Genomic DNA, 24141 nt, shown 5'->3' on the forward strand with positions numbered 1-24141 from the left:
TGGTCAGAAAAGTGTGAAATTCTAAGATCAAATCCAGTAACTACCATGCGAATGTTTGATAAACGTGTTGAGGCTTTGTTCAGAGATTTGCTTTTTTCTCCTGCACAGCCCCTTGGTGAGATCATTGATTACTTTTACAGAGTTGAGTTCCAGCACAGAGGTAGTCCGCATATACACATGTTGCTGTGGATTCAAGAAAAGGTAGAAGTAGATGTGGATGACGACCAAACTGTCTGTGACTTTGTGGACAGATACATCTCAGCTCAACTCCCTGATCCAGAAAAGCAACCTGAACTGCACAAAAAAGTCACTGAACTACAAAAGCACAGCAAAAACCACACAAAAACATGCTTTAAGAGTGTGAACTCTGGTTGTAGATTTGGGTTTCCCAAACCACCAGCCACAAGAACAATGATTGTGAGACAGGATGAGGATTCAGACACTGAAGCTGCAAAAGCCAAACTCAGACCTTTGATGAACCTGCTGAAGGAACCTGAAGCTGCTTTGCTCACCATAGAGCAGATTCTGTCACGATGCAACTTGACAATGAATGAGTATGAACAGTGCCTCCAGAACATAAACAAGAAAACAGCTCTGATTCTGAAACGTGACCCAAAGGACTGTTGGATCAACAATTACAACCCAGACCTGCTTGAAGCCTGGAACTCTAATTTAGATGTCTCATTCATTTTGAATGCCTATTCATGTGTAGAATACCTCTGTAAATATATAACGAAGAAAGAATCTGGCCTCTCTGAATACCTGAAGACAGTTATCGATAACTCTGATAAGAACACCGTCAATGAATGTGATGAAATGAGAGCTGTGATGCAGGCTTACTCAAAAAAGAGAGAGATCAGCGCACAGGAGTGTGTGACTCGAGTCTGTGGCCTAAAAATGAAAAAATGTTCCCGCAGTGTTGTATTTGTACCAACAGATGATAACCCAGTAAAAATGAGTCGGCCCATGAGCTTCCTGGAAAGCACAACACATGACAGCTGTAATATTTGGATGACAAGTTTGAGTGATAAATACAAATGCAGACCTGAGACCCCAGAATATGAGGAAATGTCACTGGCTGATTTTGCTGCCTTGTGCAGGTTGGTGAGTGGTCCAAATGAAGGAAAAGATGTGCTTCCTCTTCTAAACCAGCTTGGATTTGTACAAAGGCGTAAGAATGATAAACCAGCTATAATCAGGTATTACCACTGTTCACAGGAAAAAGATCCTGAGCAATATTATGGTCGACTGTTGAGACTTTACCTTCCACACAGATCAGAGCAGGAACTGAAACCACAATGTTTCCAAACCTATCAGTCCTTCTACAACTCGGGTTTTGTGCGACTTCCATGTTCAGACCACAGTGAGTCTGTGAAACGGATTGTGAAAAGAAATAAAGACAAGTATGAGAAGAACTCTGAGGATATTGAGAGTGCACTGGAAGAGTTTGAACAAAATAGGGATGTTGTGATCGATGAATGGTGTAATCTTGCTCCTGAATCTGAAGTTGTGAGGCTGCAATGTGATGAGAATCTTCCTGAGAGACATTCTGATGATGAGAACGAACAGGAAAATGTCCCTGACTACAGTCGTCAGTCTGATGCTGTAACAGAGATCAGAGCCATCAGAGAACAACCTGCAGTAGATCCAGCCGTGGTACGTGTAATGTATCAGAATCTGAACCAGAAGCAGGCCTGCGTGTTCTATACTATAAGAGACTGGTGTATTCAGCGAGTTTGTGGTTTGAACCCAGATCCATTTTTCTTCTATATCAACGGTGGTGCAGGAACTGGAAAGTCACATCTGATTAAGTGTATTCACTCTGAAGCATCAAAGATCCTGAGCAGACTGCCTGCTAATGCAGAAGAAGCTGACATATCAAATCCAACTGTTTTACTTACTTCATTTACCGGGACAGCAGCTTTTTCTATCAATGGCTCTACATTACATTCTCTACTGAAACTACCCAGGAGTCTGAAACCACCCATTCAAGGACTTGGTAACCAACTGGATGAAGTCAGATCTGAGCTGATGAATGCAGAAATTATTGTTATTGATGAGATTTCAATGGTTTCAAAACCCCTTTTTGCCTATGTGGATGCAAGACTGAAACAAATCAAAGGCACTCAGAGACCTTTTGGTGGAATGTCAGTTTTAGCTGTTGGAGATTTTTACCAGCTGCCACCAGTGCGACAGTCTAAACCTCTCTGCGTTTACGATCCAGAACAGATTGACCTATGGCAGGAACATTTTCAGATGATCACTCTAACCGAGATCATGCGTCAGAAAGATGATGTGGCCTTTGCAGAGATGTTGAACAGGATTAGAGTCAAAGAAAAGACAGAAGAGCTTTCTCAGTGCGACAGAGATTTGTTGTCACAGGCTGTGACTGCACCAGAAGAATGTCCAACTGAGGTCTTACACATTTATGCCACCAACAAGAATGTGGAATCCCATAACACAGATACCCTGAAGAAGCTTCATTCAAACATCATAATCATCACTGCAGACGATTTCCAGAAGGATAAACGTACAGGCAGAATGGCACGAAGAGACAAACCATTTACAGGTGGGAGAAATGATTTACCCGACACCCTGAACGTCGCTGAAGGAGCTCGAGTCATGCTGACCAGAAACTTGGACACACTAAATGGTTTGGTCAACGGTGCTTTTGGCATACTGGTAAAGGTGGTGAGATCTGAAAATGATGGACACATAATCAAACTGGGGCTCAGAATGGACAACCGGCAGCCTATGAGACACAACCGCAGTGCTAATGCAGCATCTGATGATCTGGTTTACATTGAGAGAGCAGAGGAGAGTCTGAAGTTTAAAGGAGCGGTACGCAGACAGTTTCCTGTAAAGCTAGCATTCGCCTGCACAATTCACAAAACTCAGGGTCTTACAACACAGACAGCTGTAGTTTCAATGAAGAACATTTTTGAACCAGGTATGGCTTATGTTGCTCTCAGCAGGGTGACGTCTCTCAGTGGACTCTATTTGCAGGACTTGGATGAGAAAAAGATTTACTCCAATCCCGAGGTAACTGCAGCGCTCCAAACCATGAGACAAGCCAGTGTTGAGGAAATGATGCCTCTTCTTCAGGTCAGAGAAACAGCCAGCAGACTTGACACTCTTACACTGATCCATCACAATACGGAGGGTTTGCCATCTCACATCAGTGACATCAAGAGTCATCATGAAATGTGTTTAGCAGATGTTTTGTGTCTCACAGAGTCTCACCTCCAAGGCTCCTTTGTTGCAGACAGTCTTCATTTGGACGGCTACACCATGTTCAAACGCAACAGACATGTGTCCTACACAAACTTTCCTCACATGGCCAGCAGAAGTGGTGGTGGAGTTGTTGTGTATTTGAGGAATCATTTTCAGGTTCAGGTAAAACAGTATCTGCATAATGTCACTGATCTTGAGTTTTTAGTGTTGAAGGTTCAGGCTCCATTCCCTGCACTCATTGCTGTTGTGTACAGACCCCCTGACTACAGTTTGACACCGTTCATGCAAAACCTGGTAAGTCTTTTAGATTCCCTTGAAATCATGGACTGTCACCCAATCATTGTGTGTGGAGATTTTAATGAGAACCAGTTGCAGAGTGGAAGAAAACAGATTCTGGAGCAGTTTCAGTCTAGAGGGTATTCACAGCTGATCTCTTCTGCCACTACAGACAAGAACACCCTGCTTGACCTCATTTTTATTTCTCAGCCACAGAAATGTCTGCAGTCAGGTGTTCTGAGGACATATTACAGTTACCACAATCCTGTCTTTTGTGTCCTGTCCTCGAGCCAATCATGAAGTCGTCTGGTGAGTTTTGAAACAATTACAGATCATGTTTGTTACAGATTTTACTGATTGTAGAGTATGAAAAATATTTTTCATTGGAAAAAATTGTCTTCCCTACTCTGTCTGTAAGAAGACCCTTTCTTATTGCAATGTTATTAATCATTTCACCAAATCATGGCTGTACTTCATGTAGAGCCGGGAGATCTGCTTTCTGTTATCATGCACCTCAGATCTGAAATATACTGCATTAAACGGACATAATTTATTTTTTATTCTCATGTTTTAAATGACTAAATCTACTTATACATTTTTTCATGGATGTTAATTGTCATCTCCTTTTTTGATACTTTTTTTACTCTGACGTATGTATCTCAACAAACGAGATCTTCCCCTCCAAGATGCTTTCAAATATGAAATAGTAAATAAATAAATCCCAGATAAATGCAGGTATTTATTATGGGTCACGTGAATAAATACAGACAATTATATTTTCTTGATTATAGTAAATTTTGTAAAATCAAATGTTTTTGGGATGAATGAGGTTTTGCTTATCATGTTTTACAGGTAAAAAATGTTAAAAGTTTTAAACTATCTTTAGGCTACCAGAGATGTCTATAATTATACATTATGTAGAGAAAAACATTTTTACAGGTTACAGAATTTGTATAAAAACTGATTTAGAAGTACATGGAAAGTTTCTGCATCCATTTTCTGACTTGGCCTTTATCCGGGTGGGTTTGGGTTTGGGTGGATAACGGATGGATAACGGTGGATAACGCACTAATTAGATTTAGTAACTGACACCCCATACCAGCATTACATAGACACTTGCGGGGCTGAGATGGGTGGGTATGGGGGGGTGGGTGGTGTTAAAAGCACTTTATGTTTTGTAGATGTATTTTTTTCAGACAGGGCACACACAGTCCTGTTTCCTTTGTGGGAAAACCTTCAAACTTCACCATCCTCAGCTGAAACAACAACATCTTAACACCATCTTCATGAACTGCTGAGCCAAACCTGATCCATCAGTGCTGGACTGCACAGATAACTACATGCCACACAGAGACTGCTGTGTTATGAACTGCCATACCAGTATGTCTTCAATGGAGAAGATGACACACCCATCACCTGACCTCCTGCCTGATCTGGAGACCATCATCATCTCATCTGAGACCATGAATGATGACTCCTACTGAGGAAACTGTATTTCCTGTCAGAGATGCTCAGTGATCCTCAGAGCAGAGAGAGGTATGATTCTTTATCTTTGATAAAAAAAAATGTCAGTGTTTTTAATTCAATTAATATATTAAAATCCTGTTTAGTGCATAAATAATTCCACACTCAAATGATTATACTTGTTGACACTTTTTGAGTTTTAATTCACATTATGGATTACAAATCTATGCTTTTTCTACTCTGTCTCTCTGTGCAGGTATTGCTGTCTTCTGAGTTCTTCAGTGTCCCAACTGGGACATTCAAACCTCATTGCAGAGCTCATGTCTTTCCTCACCATCATGTGAGTGTGAGATTGCTCTGGATTCTGGTTATGTGGCCTGCAGCACCTATAAGGTATTTCAACATTGTTCATTGTATAACTTATTTGTAGTTTTTAGGCCTTAACACAAATAAAATGTTCCTTTTTCTGTATTTTTTAGAACAAGCTCGTCCAGTGTGCCTGCATTCCAGCTTCTTAGACTCTACTCAAGTGGACAGAGTATCAATGTTTGGCCACTCTTACAGACACCAACTTCTGTCAACTCACTGCTACTGATCAGGCACCTCACTCCAGGAAGACAGAGGGCTGCAAGCCTGTCATCGTTTCCAGTGTGACTTTGCATTCTTGGGGTAGCATCAGATTTTTCCCACAAATATTCAACGGTAACACTTATTTTGAGCTTATTTATTAAATCAAAAGGCTTCCATTGTGTAAATTATATTTGATATGTTTTTGTCTTCTTTTAGATTTAGATGCAGTGATCGGATGTGCTGGAGCTTTGTTAACTGCGTGGAAAACATCTGTTTGTGATGGTATTTAAAGTGAGGCTTTAAGGTGACAGTTTCCTTGTGATTTCAGTCCTTTTACTAAACAAAAACATTTTTAATTAACATATTATTTTTTTTAGCAGCACATCATTGTTCAAAGGTAAATAGAGCCACATGTCACACCAACAATGAATTTTTGCCTCTGTTTGTGTCACCAGATTTTACAAACAATATCGGATATATAAAACTGAACTTTGGATTAATGTGCACATATATTGTTTTGTATTTTTGATTGTTGAATAATTATGTTGTAGAAAAACCACAATCTATTTACCCAAACAACATAACTTGTTTGGGTAAATAGTGAATTACTGTAATTTTAGTCTATAAGTATAGCAACCTGAATTCATACAAACACACAGCTCTAACTCTTGAATTGTAGGCTGCACAATAATGATCATTTGATTACTATGGACATTTAAATCAGAATCTATTGAACCATTACACATATTCTTTATAGAGATTACACAATCTCAAAAAAAGAAAGTGTTTAAGAGGATAAGTAAAGAAAGCTTAAAGTGTGTTTGTATGAATATTGTCTTAGTATGGGGTGTCAGTAAGTACATGAGTATAGAATAGGTGTAACAGTGGTTTTCCACATCTGTGCTTAGACTGCTCTAAAACAGCGGTCCCCAACCCCAGGGCCTCGGACCGGTACCGGTCCGTGAGTCGTTTGGTACCGGGCTGCGAGAGTTGAGGCTCAGGTGTGAAATGTATAGTTTTCAGGATTTTTATTGGTTTTCAGCGTTATTTTGTCATCGTTTTATCGTTAACTCGGTTTTCCTGGGTCTTTTCACGTGTGTTATGAATAAATCTTCTTTTTTTCGGTACCGGTACTAGTTTTATTTTGTTGTATTTATTCGCGACACCTTATAGGCCGGTCTGTGAAAATATTGTCGGGCATGAACCGGTCCGTGGCGCAAAAAAGGTTGGGGACCGCTGCTCTAATATATATAGATAATGGGTCAGACATATAGTTTGACCCATTAAGTCTGTTTGAAAAGTTCATGAAGGTCTCATCCAGTGCTATGTGTTTCTGTTTATCATTTTATGAGGTCACACAGCTGACATGAGTCAAAGTAGAACCATAACATTCATGTTAATGATTCTACTGTTTACAGCTTCTTCATGATGACTTTCATCCTGGTCACAGTACTATGTGAAAAGCTGTAAGAGGTAAAGTTAACCCAAATATTATCTGATCATAAGTCACTCTCTAACATTGATTATTTTTCAATATAATTTATTCCCCAACAATGTTCTTTATTTTATCCCTGTTTCTTTAAATATGCACATCAATTGTTCAGCTGTGTGACTCTCCATACCTAAAATATATCACAATGTGAACTTCATTTCAACAGTATTCCTTAGTTTGGTACCATATTCATCATCAAATTAGGAAACTGTAAACTAATTGAAAAAAGAAGCTTTTGAAAATTTTAATGTGGCATTTGAATATGTTGTTTATCCTTGCCACACGGTATGTGCAAAAAACTCCAACAAATCAGAAAACATATTTTGTTTCTCACTTCCCATGTATAAATATATATATATGTATATGTATAAATTTTTAAAATAGCCTGTGAACATAAACATGGCAAACAAGGATATATTCACAATTCCAACGGATGCTTCAATTGTTGGACAGTGGATACTGGACTACCTCACAGAACGCCCACAGTATGTGATGACACAGGGCTGTGTCTCTGATACACTGTCTACAGTACGGTGGCCTCACAGGGAACTGTGATGGATCTGTTCCTCTTCACCTCCTAGACTGCAGACTTCTCCATCACCTCCCCACGCTGCCACCAACAGAAGTTCTCTGACAACTCTGCCATAGTTGTCATCACCACAGGTCTGTACTGAGTCCACTGGTTTCAGGAGAACCACCTGCTGATCTACACCTATGTACATTACTTTTCTCAGTTTATATATATATACACCCACTTATTGGGAGTTATATGTCTACTTTTTAATGCACAAGTACGATACACAATCTGCAGTTTTCTAATTCTAAATATTCCTAACTATTTAAACATTTTTCAGTATCCTGCTCTGTTTGCACTCGATCTGTACTCAAATTTTAACAACTGTACTGTACTCTGCTTTGGTAACTATTGTCCATGATGTAAATATGTAACAATTGTGTTTCTGTTCTGTTTGTATATGTGGGGTTTTTTTTGTGCTGCTGATACAAGCACATTTCCCCTTGTGGGACAATTAAATGATTATTCTAATCTATTCTATTCTAATTGATATCATATTCACCCAGAAATCTCGAGTTCATCATTTTGCCCTACCACAATTATTTGAATTAAAAATTAAAAGAACAGAAATGTTAAAATCAATAATGGAAGGAATTTGTTGGCTTTTTCAAAAGGTACAAATCAAATATTGTTTATAGACCTGCCCCCTTTATTATCTACAAAATTCAACATTAAGCCTTGATCAGTTCTGTTATTCTTCTTTTTTTAAAAACATTTTATAGACTTCCAGTGTTCCAAAAATTACAAACAAACACAAATATAAGATTATTATGTAGAATTTTTAATATATAAATACTTAACACTGGAAAATACTAAAACTGTTAACTATAGTAGAGAACTTAACAAAATGTCATTAAAAATTATAAATACTGATAGGAAAAAAAATTCATACTTTTTAAGTTATAAAATACAATCACATTTCTGAACAAAGGAACAGTACGTTTTGTTTAAACTATTCGTATTGATATTTTTGAATATGTACAATATGGTTTCCCTTTATTTTAACTGTGACTTTGATTGCTGCCTCCTCCAGTTCCTTGTCAAAGGGACTCCACAGCTCATTTTGAATGTAAAGGGTCTTTCCCTCCTCCAGTAACACCTCCAGGTGGTTTGGCATTTCTGCCGTGGCCACACCAATGATGAGAATTTCAGCTCGCTCCTCGACTTTTGTCTGTTGACACAGCATAGGCACACATTTAGCCCAGAAAACGTTGGGTTTCTTTATCCAACAAGAAAAAAAGAAAACCTATGGTCATCACGTGGTTTCACTAAGTCACCAAGACACATACATACACACATTATGTCTTGATGCATGCTCAATCATCCAGGTAAGTAAATTCCAAAATGCTTAATTATGTTCACCTGGAGAAAAAATACCCAGCACGCCCCTGCGGGCGGTCAATCCTTCAAGCTCGGGTCCTCTACTAGAGGCCTGGGAGCTTGAGGATTCTGCGCAATATCTTAGCTCTTCCCAGGACTGCGCACCACTATGTCCGGTTGGTTAGCCAACCGGACATAGTGGTGCGGGATCTCTGTCCAGAAAAGTGCAGTTCTAGGAACAGCTAAGATACTGCGCAGGACCCACAAGCTCCCAGGCCTCTGGTAGAGGACCCGAGCTTGAAGGATTGACCACCCGCAGGGGCGAGTGGTGAATTTTTCTATCTATCTATCTATCTATCTATCTATCTATCTATCTATCTATCTATCTATCTATCTATCTATCTATCTATCTATCTATCTAGTGTTTGTGTGTGTGTGTGCGTACGTGCGTGCGTGTGTGTGTAAGATAATAAAATATATATAATGTTATGTCAAATTTGAAAACATAGTTTTAAACATTTGTTGATAAGACAAACAAAGGTTTAGCTTCTTCATACCTCAATCTTTGTAAATGTTGTACTCTGAAGATGTATGCCATAAGACGACTGTCTATGCTTAACGTGAGAGACGCTGATGTGGTCTCCCACGTTGAAGTTATTGGCAGCTGCCTCCCTCCAGAGGCAGATTGTCATGGCAAAACCATCCTGAAATCACAAACATGACAGAATTAAAGATTCATTAATTAATTAAATGATAACAAGTCCAGTAACTAGAAAAAAAGCTCACAGCCTCATACATTCTGTACCAGCAATGTCAAATTTGTCACATTAGTTTAACCATTTTCAATATAAAACTTAAATTCCATCATTACCTCCTTCAGCTGCAGATTTTTAAGGGGAACGTATTCTTTTCCCGACAGCACCTTCTTTACAGCAGAAACCTGAAAAGTAAATTGAAATTTAATGTCAGTAATAGTCAGTGTAGTTATCTGTGATAGGTTTTTATTTCTTCAGTAATCTGTTTAGATTATGTTATGGTTGTTGTTAAGTATTCTGCCATTTATCTTATCAGAAGCAGTTTTATCTGTATCGGTCATTAGGATGATTTTCATATACTGTGATTATGAAACAGGTTGTAGGAAATCCTTCTATAAACAATACATTTTGCAACTTAGTTTAAGTGACAGCAACATAAATGAAAAGTTTGCCAGTTTCAGGTATATAAAATCTACTTGTTTTCCATTATGTCCAATTCAGGGTACTTTCTGACCATTTCTGTTGTATCTGCTTTTATTTTTATTATAAAGGATATATTTAGATTAAGACTTTTGTGCGAATTTATATACAGAAGTGTATAAAATAATTATTCTGTTTTAAATAAATAATTATTTATCAAGTAGAGACTGTTCATTAAAATCTAGCCCTTACAACACAAATGTACGTAGGCACAATGCAAATTGGCTGCAAAAATGCCAGAAATGCTCTGAGGAAAATATTTTTTAAAAATTGTGCTTAACAATCTTAACAGAATTTAGTCTCTGCTTGACAGCAAAAACCCAAATTATTTTCACTGTAAAAAATACTGGCAATAATGGCTTATTTGGAAACCTAAATCCATGTAAATTCTGATGGAACCACAAATACTTACCTCCACCACCTCCCCTTGAGCTGTCATGAGTCCGTCATTTGTGGAGCTCATGTTGAGTGAGGTGAGAGGAGCAAGAGGATGCAGAAGATCCTCTGCTTGTTTTACTAGACCTTCCCTCACACTTAGGGTCGGTGCCCTAAAAAATTGTGTTCTGGGTGTGACACTAATGTTGTAAGGGGGGCCTGTGCCACTGAGTTCATGGCCTCTCATAATAAATGACCCCCCCTGCTGGACTTTAGAGGCATGTGCTTCAAATATTGTGACCTTTGTCACAGTCTGGCCATCGGTGATCGCCGCAATGGTGTTCGTCTTTGTCATCAGGGGTTTTGGTGTTGCATCTTTGAAGTCCCAGCTAATGACTTTTAGCTGGTCACAGGACTTTAAAATTTTTATGTGCAGTGGGGGTGGCCGGAAGTATGGCGTGTCAGGGCGGTTGTTGAGAAGTTTTGTCAAAGCCATTCTGAAAAAAAAGCAACACAAAAAAATATTAAGGGGTTAATACATTTCTATTATAGCAAGGGTCATATAATATGGTAACACGTGTAGCTTTTGTGCAGTCTTTTTACTTTCTGATGTCAAACAAAACTCATAAATACCTTTCTGAGGTTCCTGCTTAAAAATGACAGGCCAAAAACACAGGCCTGTCTAAAAGTTTTTTTTTTTTGATATACAACGTTGGTTTTAAAATAAAGCTGACAGTTCTAAGACTTCTATGAATTAATCTAAATATTACAGCAAAGACAAGTTGGTGAAAGTAATGTTTTTTCTCACCAAATTGTTATTCATTTATTTTTTGTATTTTCTAGCATATAATCTCCTTTGAAAATACTGACAATAAACAAGAAATCATCATATGAAGATTGTCTGTGCAAAGATTGATGCTGCTGAAGTGAAACAGTGAAATTACAGTTCTATTCACAATTTGGTCTGTGGCTTTGAATTTCTAAAGAGCAGAGATGATTTAACTTTATTGAAATGCCTAAATAGTTGGGTTGCGGTCACGTGGTTCTGATGACGTGCGGAGGCAGCGCGATTTTTGAGTGGAGGGCGGAAGTAAACATGGAGGACACTGTGGAGAGTCAGGAGAGCAGCTATTGTGCAACTTTAGACCCCGTTTCTCGGGAGAGATATAAACAGATAGTTAAAAAATATATCGGACGTGATCCGTATTCTTTGAAAATGTCCGAATACACCACAGAAGTAAAGGATTTGCCTACTATCGAGGCTGTGGATATCACCAACTACTTGGTCCTCCAGACTTCTTACTACACTAGGCAGCAAATGAAAGCTTTCAAGAGTCTGGAGGCGTACAATTTTTTTGTCAGCGGGTGGGTCCACAACCTTGGAACAAAACGTCTCCGTGATGGATACAGTTTGGTGTTTGCAAGGGTGAGTGTTTGTTCTTATATTGCTTTTTAAACACGCTAACAGTTAGCGGTAGCGGCTTTAACGTCAACAAACATGCCACATCCTTAGGACTTCGTTAGAGTGACAGTTGTTTGTTTCAAGGTAAACCATTCTCAGCGGTCTAACGAGACACCTCTGAAGACTTGGGTAATTGCAAAGGAGGATGGAGAAGTGATTGCAGCTCATTGCAATTGTATGGCAGGGTTAGTAGCCTGTTCTCCACTGTCACTAGGCTCAAATCCGGGCTCTCAGCCGTCTGTTGCATATCCAAAATCGCCTCTGCACATCGATGCTGTTCTGCCTTAAGCTTCATTCTTTTCTCTCGTTTGAGAACTGATTCCGATCTGGGTTTTCGTTCGTAGCCGAGATTGACCGTCGGAGCCCAGTCCTCCGACTCTTCGTCATCCAAAGCACTTGGGCAGCCTATAGTCCCAATCAAGTCAATATTAGACTACTAACTTAAAAGCACTAAGTAAACGAGAATTTAACGACAACCTAATGCTAATAAGTTCGTTTGCAAACATAACATTACCTCTGACGAAGTGGTCGCTGCAGACACGGGCATTGGCAGACTCTGCTCCTCCCGACTGTAAACGTAAATTTAAAATCCATTTTTTCCTACGTTTTTCGGTTAGAATTTTCCATTTTTCTCCTCTTCGTTGGGCTATTTTTGGTACCCTAAAATACCGTTTATCAGTTTCTCTGGTCGACCTACTGGAGCATCCGTAAACACAACAGGACATAGGCATTTTGCGTACTGTCTGTCTGTGATTTTGCGCTTATCTTTTTCACTTCCGACCGCCAGTCAAATTTCGCGCTTTACGTCGACGTCACGTCTACGTCAAATGAAACCTAGCTATTGTTCGTTGTTTCAGTATACATTCTCTCTCCCCCCCCCCACACACACACACACACATAAACGTGGCTCTTTCTATTGGTCCCCTGTGTTAATCATTTGTGCCTCTCTCTATTGGTCCCCTGTGTTAATCATTTGAGCCAATAGAAAGACAGTAATGTACCCTGTTTTCACTTCAGTCTCACCCTCTGTAAGAAAATGGCTTTTTTGACGAGAGGCATTGTGGGAGATGAAGTTATTCAGAATATGGTTTCCATTAGGTTTTTGTTTAACTCTTTTAGCTTAATTCCTATTGGTTATTCAGTTTTTGTATAGCTTAATTGAGAAAGTGCTAGAAAGTGTTGTTGCCAGGGCAGAGTGCCAGCCTTAAGCAAAGTTAGAGACTCACAGCTCAAACTTAACATCTTAAAGTTTATAAAACTGTTATAGATCTTGAAGATTTGTCAAATTCGTTAAGATCTTAATATTTCATATAAAAAATTAGGACTGAAATTATTTTTCATTAATACATTTAGATCTTTTTTTCAATTAAATACCCATGAGACAATAAGTTCATCAACTATGACACCCACTAATATATTACTGTCAATAGTAAATGTGAATTTATTGATAATGAATTTCTCTGCAATAGAAACGTAACATAGGAAAAAGAAAGAAAAGTCAGATTAAGTTTTGGTACTTTGACAGTCTTTATATTGACAGCAAGTTAAATGGCTAGATCTTGTGTCTTGCCCTATATTGTATTATACATATTATAAGGGTAGTAAAAAAACACCCTCAAAATTCAATCCGGTTGTTCAGTCTGACGTTACTAGCCGTGTCTGGAACTAAACTCCATATATCAAACGATCACTATGGCATTACTGAGAGCTGAAAAACTGTCTAAAGTCTTTCATCTTTAATAAAACGATCAGCGTTCTGCTCTACCAGGTGTAACAATTGAGTTTAACATCCAGGCATCCATGAAAACGGAATTCATGACATTTAACGGAGTTAGAAGTCGGATACTTACGTTTTATGAAGTTTTTGAGAACAGTAAAAGCCGTCTGTGTCCCTCGAAGTATCTTAGAAAGATTCGGAAAGATCCAACAAGGTTCCCGCCGGTCTTTAAGTTACAACTTGTGACGTAATCTGTTGTCACCCGCTCTGATTGGCTAACTACGATTGTGTTTCGTGATTGGACTGCCTTGTAATGATTTTATGTTATCACTGTTTTGGGTTATTTTTGTTTGTTAACTCGTCTAATTTTAATTATGGAATTATCATTACTATTTTATAAGTCTCAAACGTAAAATTTGAGATTTATAAAATCTGTTATAGGGCTTTGGAGTTGACGTCACGCCGCAATGCATTGTGGGAGCATGTCACCATTTTATCAGGCCACGAATCAAAACAAACACACTCGTTTGGACGGAAGATACAAACCGTACTTAAAAGCAGCTCAAAACAAAAAAAAACTTTATAGATTCAGATTATGTCGGATCCGAAGAGACGGTACTTGCAAAAAATAGCGTGCATTGGAAATGTGGACCTGTATGAAAAAACGGCAGTGGAGCAGAAGCCCCGAAGCCTGATATATTTCCGTACCTGTGGAGTCAGCGCATACACAGCGAACCATTTCGCAATTATAAATGTCTGGAGGCGCACATCCGATTAACCAATGGTTGGTTACAAGATTTGGCTATTTTTAGACTCCACGTTGTGAATACCTCATCATTCAAACAAAGGTAAGTCAGCTTGAGTACTGCGAGTAAAATGCGTTTGATTTCCCTCCGAACATTCAGATTAGTGCAGCATAAATTCATTCATGAGGGGAAATTACAGTGAGAACATGTTGAGGCTGTTAGATGGATAACATAGTGAGTTCAGTGCACTGATATGACCATTGTCCTGAAGGACTTAGTCATTCTCTATGGTTAAAGAAATTGCACTAATGAATCCATATTTATTATATGTAATTCTAATTACATGTCTTGCTTCCGTGTTTGTGTGCTGTGTAACTAAAATACATTTATTTTAGTTTTATATATTGATTAATGACCTGCAGATTTGATCATCACTTAAGTTGAACTTTATGTGTTGTCTTATAAATCATACACAAAATGCCACATTGAAAAAAGGTTTTATTATCATTTTGACACTTGAATTAAATTTATTTCCAGAAATAACTTTTAAAATTGAATATCAGTTACCTGTATTCTAGTGCTATTTATTAAAATTACATTTTAAATAAAGGTATGCTATTTGGGTACTCTGTCGGACACTGAGAAAGGTCAGAGAAATTATACTCTGAGAGACTTGGTAAACAATGCATGCATGGTTGTTCAATTCAGTTCAGTGTTGCTGTTTGTCTACTTGTAAAAAGATAAATTCACAGAATTATAAATGACTCTGACTAACTCAAGCTTCATTTTGAGTACCATCATCTAGCCCTCTTTGTACCTGGTGGATGTCACAGGCCTCTGCCTCTCAATTATTTTATAGCCATTGTGTGTAATGCTGGGCTCACACTGTGCGATTTTTGGCCCATTTTGAGCCGATTTTTGAGTCGTGCGACCGTTTTGGCGATCGGCCCGATTTTGGCCTTCATCGTGCGTCGTGCATCGTGTAGTATACGTGGGGTAACGACAAGCGATTGACACCTCACGACGAGCTCCCGATCATCAATCGCTTGGTCGTGAGGATTTCAAACCTGTTTGAAATCCTCGCGACCGTCGTGAGGGTGTCACCGCAGTTTGTCACACTGCGCACGCGCAAACACAAATGTCAGCGAAAAAGACGGCGCAGCACGGCAGTGCAGCCTGTGATCTGGACACAAGCGGTGGAGGCACAACTTGTAGAACTTTGGCAAGCTCATCCGAGCCTTTTCGGTGTGGCCTCACAAAATTATCACGACCACAACAACCGTGAAAATAGTTGGATCGACACTGCTGCTCAATCACAGCTGCCTGATCAATGTTTTTCATTAGCAATTTAGCAAAGTTGATGGTGGTGGTGTGTCTGTGTGAGTGAAAGACAGAGAGAGCGAGCGACAGAATTTCTGTTATAACCTTCATTTTATGCACGCACAGTGTGAGCACTCAGGTCGCATCAGAGCATCGGGTCATTAAGGCTACGTTCACACTGCAGGCGAAAGCGCATCAAATCCAATTTTTTTGACCCTATGCGACCCATATCCGATCATGGTCTGACAGTGTGAACGGCACAAATCGGATATTTTCAAATCCGATCTGGGTCACTTTCGTATGTGGTACTGAATCCGATACATATCCGATGTTTTAGAAAGCGACTGCTGTGTGAACGGTCAGGTCGCATTAAATCCCTCTTTTACGTCACTGACACGAGACAGACGCCAATTATCAGCGCCGGAGAAGACAAACCAAAAAAGCATGGCGGCGGAAACTGGAGACGGAGCGGGTCAGTGGACCGAAACTGAGGTTGCGGAATTGATTAGCATATGGGGAGACAATTCTATCCAAGCTAAACTTGAAGGGTCGTATCGCAACCGGGCTGTGTTCGAGTGCATTGCCAAAGAAATGATTGGACGAGGGCACAGGCGAACGTGGCTACAGTGTCAGAGGAAAGTCAAGAGCCTCAGAGCCAAGTTTAAAGAAGCTAAAGATATAAACAAACGAAGCGGACGTGGTCGAGTCACCTGCCCGTTTTATGATGAGCTTGACCGTATTTTGGGGGACAAACCCAGCTGTCAGCCAATAGAGCTGATCGATAGCTCCATTGAAACAGCTGAAGAGGAGCCTGAAAGTCCAGGGGCTAGCGCCAGTCCAGCTCCCAGCCTCAACAGTGAAAAAGGTAGGCTAACTTGTTGTAGTCATGTGTGGAGAATAAAACTAAGTACAAGTAACGTTACATTAAACGTACTGTATAACACATGTCTAAACACATAACAGAACTGAATAAATTACTGAACAAAAATTGAAAACATTCTATATGACAGCAATAGCGTAATTCTAAATGAAGGCTGAACTACATCAGCTGTAACCATGTATATAACTTTTTAATAGGTTGTATGGTTGTATTTTCGAAAGGCGCCTGTACACTGGGTGAGGATACTCCTGTGTCACTGACATTTGATTCTGCATCAGAGGAAAGTTCTTCATCTGCAGTGAGTGCAGATAATTCCATAAAGAAGAATGCACAAACCAGAAGTAAGTAACCCATATATCAAATAGAACATTGTTGTTGCAAACTTTTCATCATCACATTGAATAAAAACGTTTTTTCTAAGTAAGGTGTCATGTCGAGACCTCACAAGGCAAAATAATGAGTTAAATTTTACTCTAGATGTCTAAGCATGGATAAAGCACACATATCTTTTAATTAATACTACTCATTTTGTCAATGAGAGGGAAGGGTGAGATTGTAATGTAAGACATGCTGTAGCTTGTACAATGTTTTTTAAATAAAAACCACGAGTTGACTCAAATGATCAAATACCCCAGTCTTAATTTCTGACCTGTACTGATATGGTGATGTTCTAATTTCTCCAAGGTGTGTACCAGAACTGCATATGGAAATTCCCTCTGTCCTTCAAACATAAAAATTATCCTTTTGTTGAAATAACACAAACAACTATTCCCTTTACAGATACATCTGCCAAGAGCAGGAAGAGAAAGTCAAAGATGGAGTCAACTTTGGAAATATTTGCGGACAAGATTACAAGCGCCTTGAAGAATGATGAGTCGGAGCTTCTGTTGAAGATGCAAGCAGCTCAGCATGAGCATGATCTTAAAGTGCTGTCCATGTTGACCCAGCTCATCACACGCCAACAACCACCTTTCTACCAGCAGGCAGTACAGGCTCCACATCTTTACTGCCCAACACAGTCTTCAGTCATCCATTCCCCTCCATACCCCATGGCTTCATCTCAGTCTCCACTATTTGAGATGTCCAATCAGTCTCTGTCTTTCCAACAAGATTTAGCTCAACCTCTTCCTTTTGGTAATGCCCTTTCACCATCTCACAATCCGGGTCAGCCCTTTAGACCAGAACAACCAAACCCTCGAGACCAGGCTCAGCATGCATCCTTTAACCAGGCCTTTATGTCATCCTACCCTCCTCCAGATGAACAGGATTAAACTACTTTAAGGCATTAGTTTAAATGTTATGAAAAGCAAGTTTTGCACATGGTTCACTTAATGTATTTTAAATGGATACTCCAAAAATATTTCAGTTAATGTTATGTTAATATTGTTTTGGAGGGGCTTTACTTTCAATGCAAAGTGTTGGTTATTTATCGTTGCATCCAAAAATGCTTTGTTTGTTGTTAGAGATTTTCAGTACTGCTGAAGGACAGTGGTTCTTTCAGATTTAATTTGTGCTTTTCATATGCAAACTTATATGTTTTGAGACAAACAACATTGCAATTTCAGTACTCAGAGGAAGAAGTGTACATGTTACACACGTCAAAATAAATATTTTCCATAAAAAAAAAAACTTTGAATGCTTTACTTTAAATTTTGTGAATGCATCACTTAAACATCAAGCTCAAATTTATTGACAATGAGATGAACCCATGGCTTTTGTGCCTTAACGTTGACTATGAAAAAATTGGGTCAGCACCTCTCTGATTCTTATTGGCTGAACATCTGGTAAGATGCCTCCTTCGGTACCTCTAGAATCACACAGATCAGTTTTATCAGTTTCATTGTAAGCTTCACCATGTTTTTCACACACATTGTGGAGTGTGCAGCATGCAGCTATTATTGTGGGAACAGTGTGGATGTCCACATCAAGACGTTTCCCAAGGCACCTCCACCGACCCTTAAGTCGGCCAAATGCACACTCCACTGTCATCCTGGCTCTGCTGTGTCTCTGGTTGAAGTATTGTTGTTCTTCAGTTAGGGTTCCTGTATCTGCATATCCCTTCAGCAGCCAGCTTCGCAGGGGATATGCAGGGTCACCGAGCAGCATGACTGGAACTTCAACACCCATGATTTCTTCTGTAACCTAAAGATTATGTGAATACAAGGTGACATATATCAACAAGGAAGAATGGTAAAACAATTTTAATTACAATTCACTGTGTTCAAAGATACTGACTGGTGGAAATAGCTCCCCTCTCTCTGCCATTGTGTATATCTCAGAATTCTTGAGAACCCTGGCATCGTGGACGCTTCCTGGCCATCCAGTGTAGATGTTAGTGAAACTGTTGGGAAGACAACGTTTGGGAAACGTGAACATTTTATTTCTACTGTAAATCTGCAGATTCTGACAGATGTCTGCAACTATCCTTTGAAGTATGGAACGCCAGGACTGCCATAATGAATTAATTAAATACACCATTAAATAATTAATTAAATGTGTCAATAATTAATTAAAATTGGAATTAATTAATTAAATAAATAGTTATGACACATGTAATTAATTAATTATTGACACATTTAATTAATTATTTATGTATTTCACATTTTAATTAATTATTGACACATTTCATTAATTATTGACACATTTAATTAATTATTTAATGATATATTTATTTATTTCATTTTGGCAGTCCTGACGCCTGGCTCTCGTCATGAAATAATTTTATCTGTCAGCCTCACCCATCAAACTCAGGGGGCGGGGTTAACGCTGATCGAGTCAAAACCATTGCTTTGGCCTGGTGGCCATTGTTTCTAGCACACAACAACCGGCATGTGGAAGCTAACAGAACTGAGCTTTGAAAAACCCTGTTTGTGTGTTACCAAATACCGTTTTAATATTTTTTTAGCCGAGAATGTAGTGGTTTAATCTTCATGTGTCTGGTCGGTTTGTCAAGATACAGCCTCTTTGCAAAAGTGTTTCGATGATTTCAGAGATGTCGTCCCAGTCTCACGGCAAAGCGTGGGATAGACCCGCTCGCCTCGCAAGCAATCCCACCGACAAAGCGCAGGCCCCGGTACACAGCTGTAGTAACCCCCGCTGACTTCTTTTACTGAGGTTATATTTATCGGTGTTTTATTTCCTGATGTTCTTATGTGTCCTACGTGTTTCAGTCGCCAATTCTGAATTATAACTAACATTAAAAACATGTTTAAGGAGGAGAGAGAGCAAATAAATCTGTTTAACATCTGATCTTTGGGTTTTTGTTCAGTAATCAGCGTGACCTGTGTATAAACACATAAAAGAGATAACGTTGGTGTTTCCGTCATGTAGTAACTGCTGGCTTTAACTGTACAAAGGTTGTTCGACACTATGAAACACATACAGACTTCATGATGTTCGGCTAATATTTTTATTGTGAATATTAATCATGCTGACCTCGCTCTGTACACCACGCAGCGAGGTCAGCATATCCACGATATCCTCAGCTCCATGAGTTAACACAAAGTTTCCCAGCTGACTATCTAACTGCCAACTATTCCAGAGACGTGAAAATATACAGCATAAAGAAAAGTGTAAGAGACTCAGCAGCAGATTAGAATAACAGTTATACATTTAATAAATCACCAAATGAATCCAAGAAACGAGCAAACCTGTTCCGACAATTTGAATTTGTATTCCCTCAGCTGCAGACTCGCTGCTGTTTAAATGTTTGAAAAGGAAGATTAGATATAAAAAACGTCAAACATAGACTCCGTCTGCCTTCACATTTGATATGAGGCCAGCACGTATAGTGGCCTCAGCAGGCTATTACTGAAATACACGTGCTATATCATAAACTATGATATAAATAGGGAGGTCCTATTAACATGTTTAGTTTTAAAGGACACCTTCCTGCCTTTAGTCTCATTCATGAGCAGTATTAGTTTTCTTCTAACATCCAGAAGTCTGCACAATGTGTTTCATAGTTTGTAACAAGCCTTTGACAGGTAAACATAACATGACCGAAAAAGAAAAAAAAAAGAAAAAAAAAAGAGAGAGAGTGTTGACATAAGAAGAGAAAATTCTCTCAATTATGGAGACAGACAAATGGTTCATTTATGTTTGATGTGTGTTTATTCCTCCCTAAATATCGTCGGTGAAGTTCGCCATGCATGTCAGATTTTCCTGCGCATTTTTATACCTCTGCCAACAGAGAGAGAAAAAAATCACATTCTAACAGACAGCTGGTGCTTAGAATACAGTTGAATAACTATTAAAAAACAGATGATATTTAGATGATAGTTCAGTCTAACACATGTGCCAGTGAACCATTAAACGTCTGTGAAACTATGCAGTTATGAAACGTAACTTTAACCTCAGCCAAACCGATTTGCTCAGTTGTAAATAAAACAGCGAAGTAAACGTGACCCGACAGACAGAACCTGAGTGAATGAAGTCCAGCGTTTAACCACTGAGAGCTAAAACTCAGCTGAGGTTTGAAAGCTGTGTGCCGGTGATTGGACATCAGCCGCTGATGAAGCTGGTTTGCCTATAAAGTGCTCTGTAAGGAAACAAGCTCCAGCAGCTCTGCGCTCGGGGAAAACACTATATTTACTTATCTTGTGCAGAAAAATGCGCTGACATTGCTTTATATGGAGCACCGGCTGCCCAGTTAAACTGTGACTATCACCAGGTAACTAGGCGTGTTTCTTGAATTAGCAGCAGGTGTTAAACAGCTGACAGATGAGGAGGAGGATGCATGCAGGTAAACTGAGGGTCTGTTGAGCTGATCGCTGGTTTCGTGAGAAAAATGTCAGCTCGTTCTTTATGTTACAGAAGCACAGAGACACAAGACCAGGCGGAAAGAGACGATCATTCGGTGAAAATGAGAATCTGCGAATGCAACATGTGGAACACGGAGAGTGGAATATGTAAACAAACTGGTTAACGTAACCCCCTCGGTGCGCTCTGCATGCTAACTGTTAGCAGAGCTAGTGAAATCTCTGAAAACATCTGAGCACTTTTGCAAACATGTTCTATGTTGACAACCTGACCAGACATACGTCGCGACATTCGCGGCTAAAACACTGTTAAAAGTGTAGCTGGTGACAGAAAAACGGGGTATTTTAAAACTACACCACCACCATTGCTGCTTGTGATTTGATCTGCATTCTGGGATAACTGGCTGCCCCAAGTCTACACAAGCAATCGATTTTCTAGGATCGACCTGTTTTGACTTACTTTGCACGGCAACCAATCAAATGTTAGAGAAGCTGCATGGGCAGCGTTAACCCCGCCCCCTGAGTTTGATGGGTGAGGCTGACAGATAAAATTATTTCATGACGAGAGCCAGGCGTCAGGACTGCCAAAATGAAATAAATAAATATATCATTAAATAATTAATTAAATGTGTCAATAATTAATGAAATGTGTCAATAATTAATTAAAATGTGAAATACATAAATAATTAATTAAATGTGTCAATAATTAATTAATTACATGTGTCAATAATTAATTAAAATGTGAAATACATAAATAATTAATTAAATGTGTCAATAATTAATTAATTACATGTGTCATAACTATTTATTTAATTAATTAATTCCAATTTTAATTAATTATTGCCACATTTAATTAATTATTTAATGGTGTATTTAATTAATTCATTATGGCAGTCCTGGCGTTCCATATTGAAGCACTGATCTTCTCTAAAACAGCAATAAGGATAATTATCAGGAGATATGTAAACAGCAAAATAAATTCATAACTTAAGGCAAAATTGCGAAACGTAAAGTCCAAAACAAGTCTTTATATTACGGGCCATCAGTCAAACAATACTTTTTGGTCTGGGTATGGGTGACAGAAAATGCAATATATTTTAATAAAATATATGAAATCTGTGAGGTGGGTAGTATAAGTTTTACCTTTTAAGAGTAGTTTTACTTGTAAAAGTAACAGTTCACTACTATATTGAGCCACAGTTGATTACTTATGACAATTTATAAAGGATCACTCATTTATTTAATAGTAATCATTTAAAAATATGTTACATAAAAAACAATACAAGTAAAGTGAGTTAAAATGCATAGGGATACCAATTACTGGAAGCAGGAAAGATGTGGGTAATTAGGAGAAAACAGAGAGACTGAAGGAAAACACAAAATATTCATCACACTTCTGATCAAACAGTTACTTGCATAATTCTTTAGGCGACTACTTTTTGTCCAGCTCTGTATATATGTTTGCGCCATTCAAATGCATGTTTTTTTTCCCTTTCAATTTTTTCATAATTAGTAGATCATAGTATGCTTACCAGAATTGATGGTCGACGACGCCCTGAAGGAGGACAGAGTGCCAGCCTTTGCGGTTAAAATAATCACAGTGATTGTCCTCAGGAGCAGTGATGGGAATGTGACTCCCATCTATTGCTCCGGCACACTGTGGGAACCCCCATCGCTGTCTGAAGCCTTCAATAACTTGTATCAGGTCATCTCCTCGAGGCCATTTAATGTACTCAGGCATGAGGACATAGCGGACCGCAAAGCAGAATTCATGGACGATGGAACAAACTGTAGATTTGGCAACTCCGAACAGGTTTGACATGGTCCGATAACATGCGCCTGTTGCCAGCCAATACAGCCCGATTCCAACGCGCTTGCTCACAGGTATGGATTGGCGGAGATGAGTATCCTGTCTAAGCATTCTAGCTGAAAGGCGCTGACAGAGGTATTCAAGTGTTTGTCTTGACATCCTGAAATTGTGGATGAACTCCGTGTCAGTGAAGCCTCTCACATCCCAATCCCACCACTCCTGGTTCCGACTCCGTGTCCATATATACCTCTGCACGGAGGTAGCAGCCACTGCTCCAAACAAGGCCATTGTTAAAGCACGGACTCTCTTTTTTCTCAGTGTCCTCCTTTCTCTGATTAATTTGTCAAGATTTTGTCGGTTATGACTGTGCATAAATTGATAAACTGCTGCAACAACACCTACTCGCTCTGTAGCCGCCATTTTTACTTCCGTAAACAGAGCGTGTTGTGCGTGATGTCTTCTTTTGCGCATGCGGGTCGCTTTGAGGGCCGTGAACCGTTCACACTACAGCACGTTTGAAGTCGCATTTTATTTGTAGTGTGAACAAGCCCACATAAAAATCGGATTTGATCAAAAAATCGGAATTGAGCATTAAGACCTGCAGTGTGAACGTAGCCATAGTGTGAGACCCTGCACCGTGACCTATGAACTTCTAACCCCTGCGAGTAAATCGCACAGTGTAAGCCCAGCATAAGACTGCCTCTCTGCTGGGCAGACACTGCGACTTTTTTCGGCCCGATTTTGGCCTGCCTCGTGCATCGTGTAGTATACGTGGGGTAACGAGAAGCGATTAACACCTCACGACCAGCTCCCGATCATCAATCGCTTGGTCCTGCCTCGGGACTGTCCTGAGGGTGTCACCGCAGTTTGTCACACTGCACACGCGCAAACACAAATGTCAGCGAA

The 24141-nt window shown here is 39.3% G+C and overlaps 3 protein-coding genes across 3 annotated transcripts; 1 reads left to right on the forward strand and 2 right to left on the reverse strand.

Moving 5' to 3' along the window:
- Positions 1–8562: 8562 nt before the first annotated feature.
- Positions 8563–12825, reverse strand: LOC146556051 (uncharacterized). Its single transcript, XM_085249590.1, has 5 exons — positions 12517–12825; positions 10578–11037; positions 9802–9870; positions 9488–9634; positions 8563–8781 (listed from the first exon to the last, which is right to left on the reverse strand). Exons 1-5 carry the CDS (start codon positions 12594–12596, stop codon positions 8563–8565), a joined length of 975 nt encoding a protein of 324 aa, XP_085105716.1. The 5' UTR covers positions 12597–12825.
- Positions 12826–16229: 3404 nt separating this feature from the next.
- LOC146556052 (uncharacterized) lies at positions 16230–17936 on the forward strand. The gene is made up of 3 exons (XM_085249283.1): positions 16230–16650; positions 16887–17006; positions 17446–17936. Exons 1-3 carry the CDS (start codon positions 16230–16232, stop codon positions 17934–17936), a joined length of 1032 nt encoding a protein of 343 aa, XP_085105409.1.
- A 5017-nt stretch (positions 17937–22953) lies between these two features.
- Positions 22954–23523, reverse strand: LOC146556053 (uncharacterized). The gene has a single exon (XM_085249593.1). It carries the CDS (start codon positions 23521–23523, stop codon positions 22954–22956), a length of 570 nt encoding a protein of 189 aa, XP_085105719.1.
- Positions 23524–24141: the final 618 nt, after the last annotated feature.

Source organism: Mchenga conophoros, linkage group LG16 (genome assembly GCF_057382185.1).
Source record: "Mchenga conophoros isolate Kocher_MC1m ecotype Shallow Benthic linkage group LG16, M_conophoros_male_GT1.1, whole genome shotgun sequence".
In the NCBI taxonomy this organism is placed as follows: domain Eukaryota; kingdom Metazoa; phylum Chordata; class Actinopteri; order Cichliformes; family Cichlidae; genus Mchenga; species Mchenga conophoros.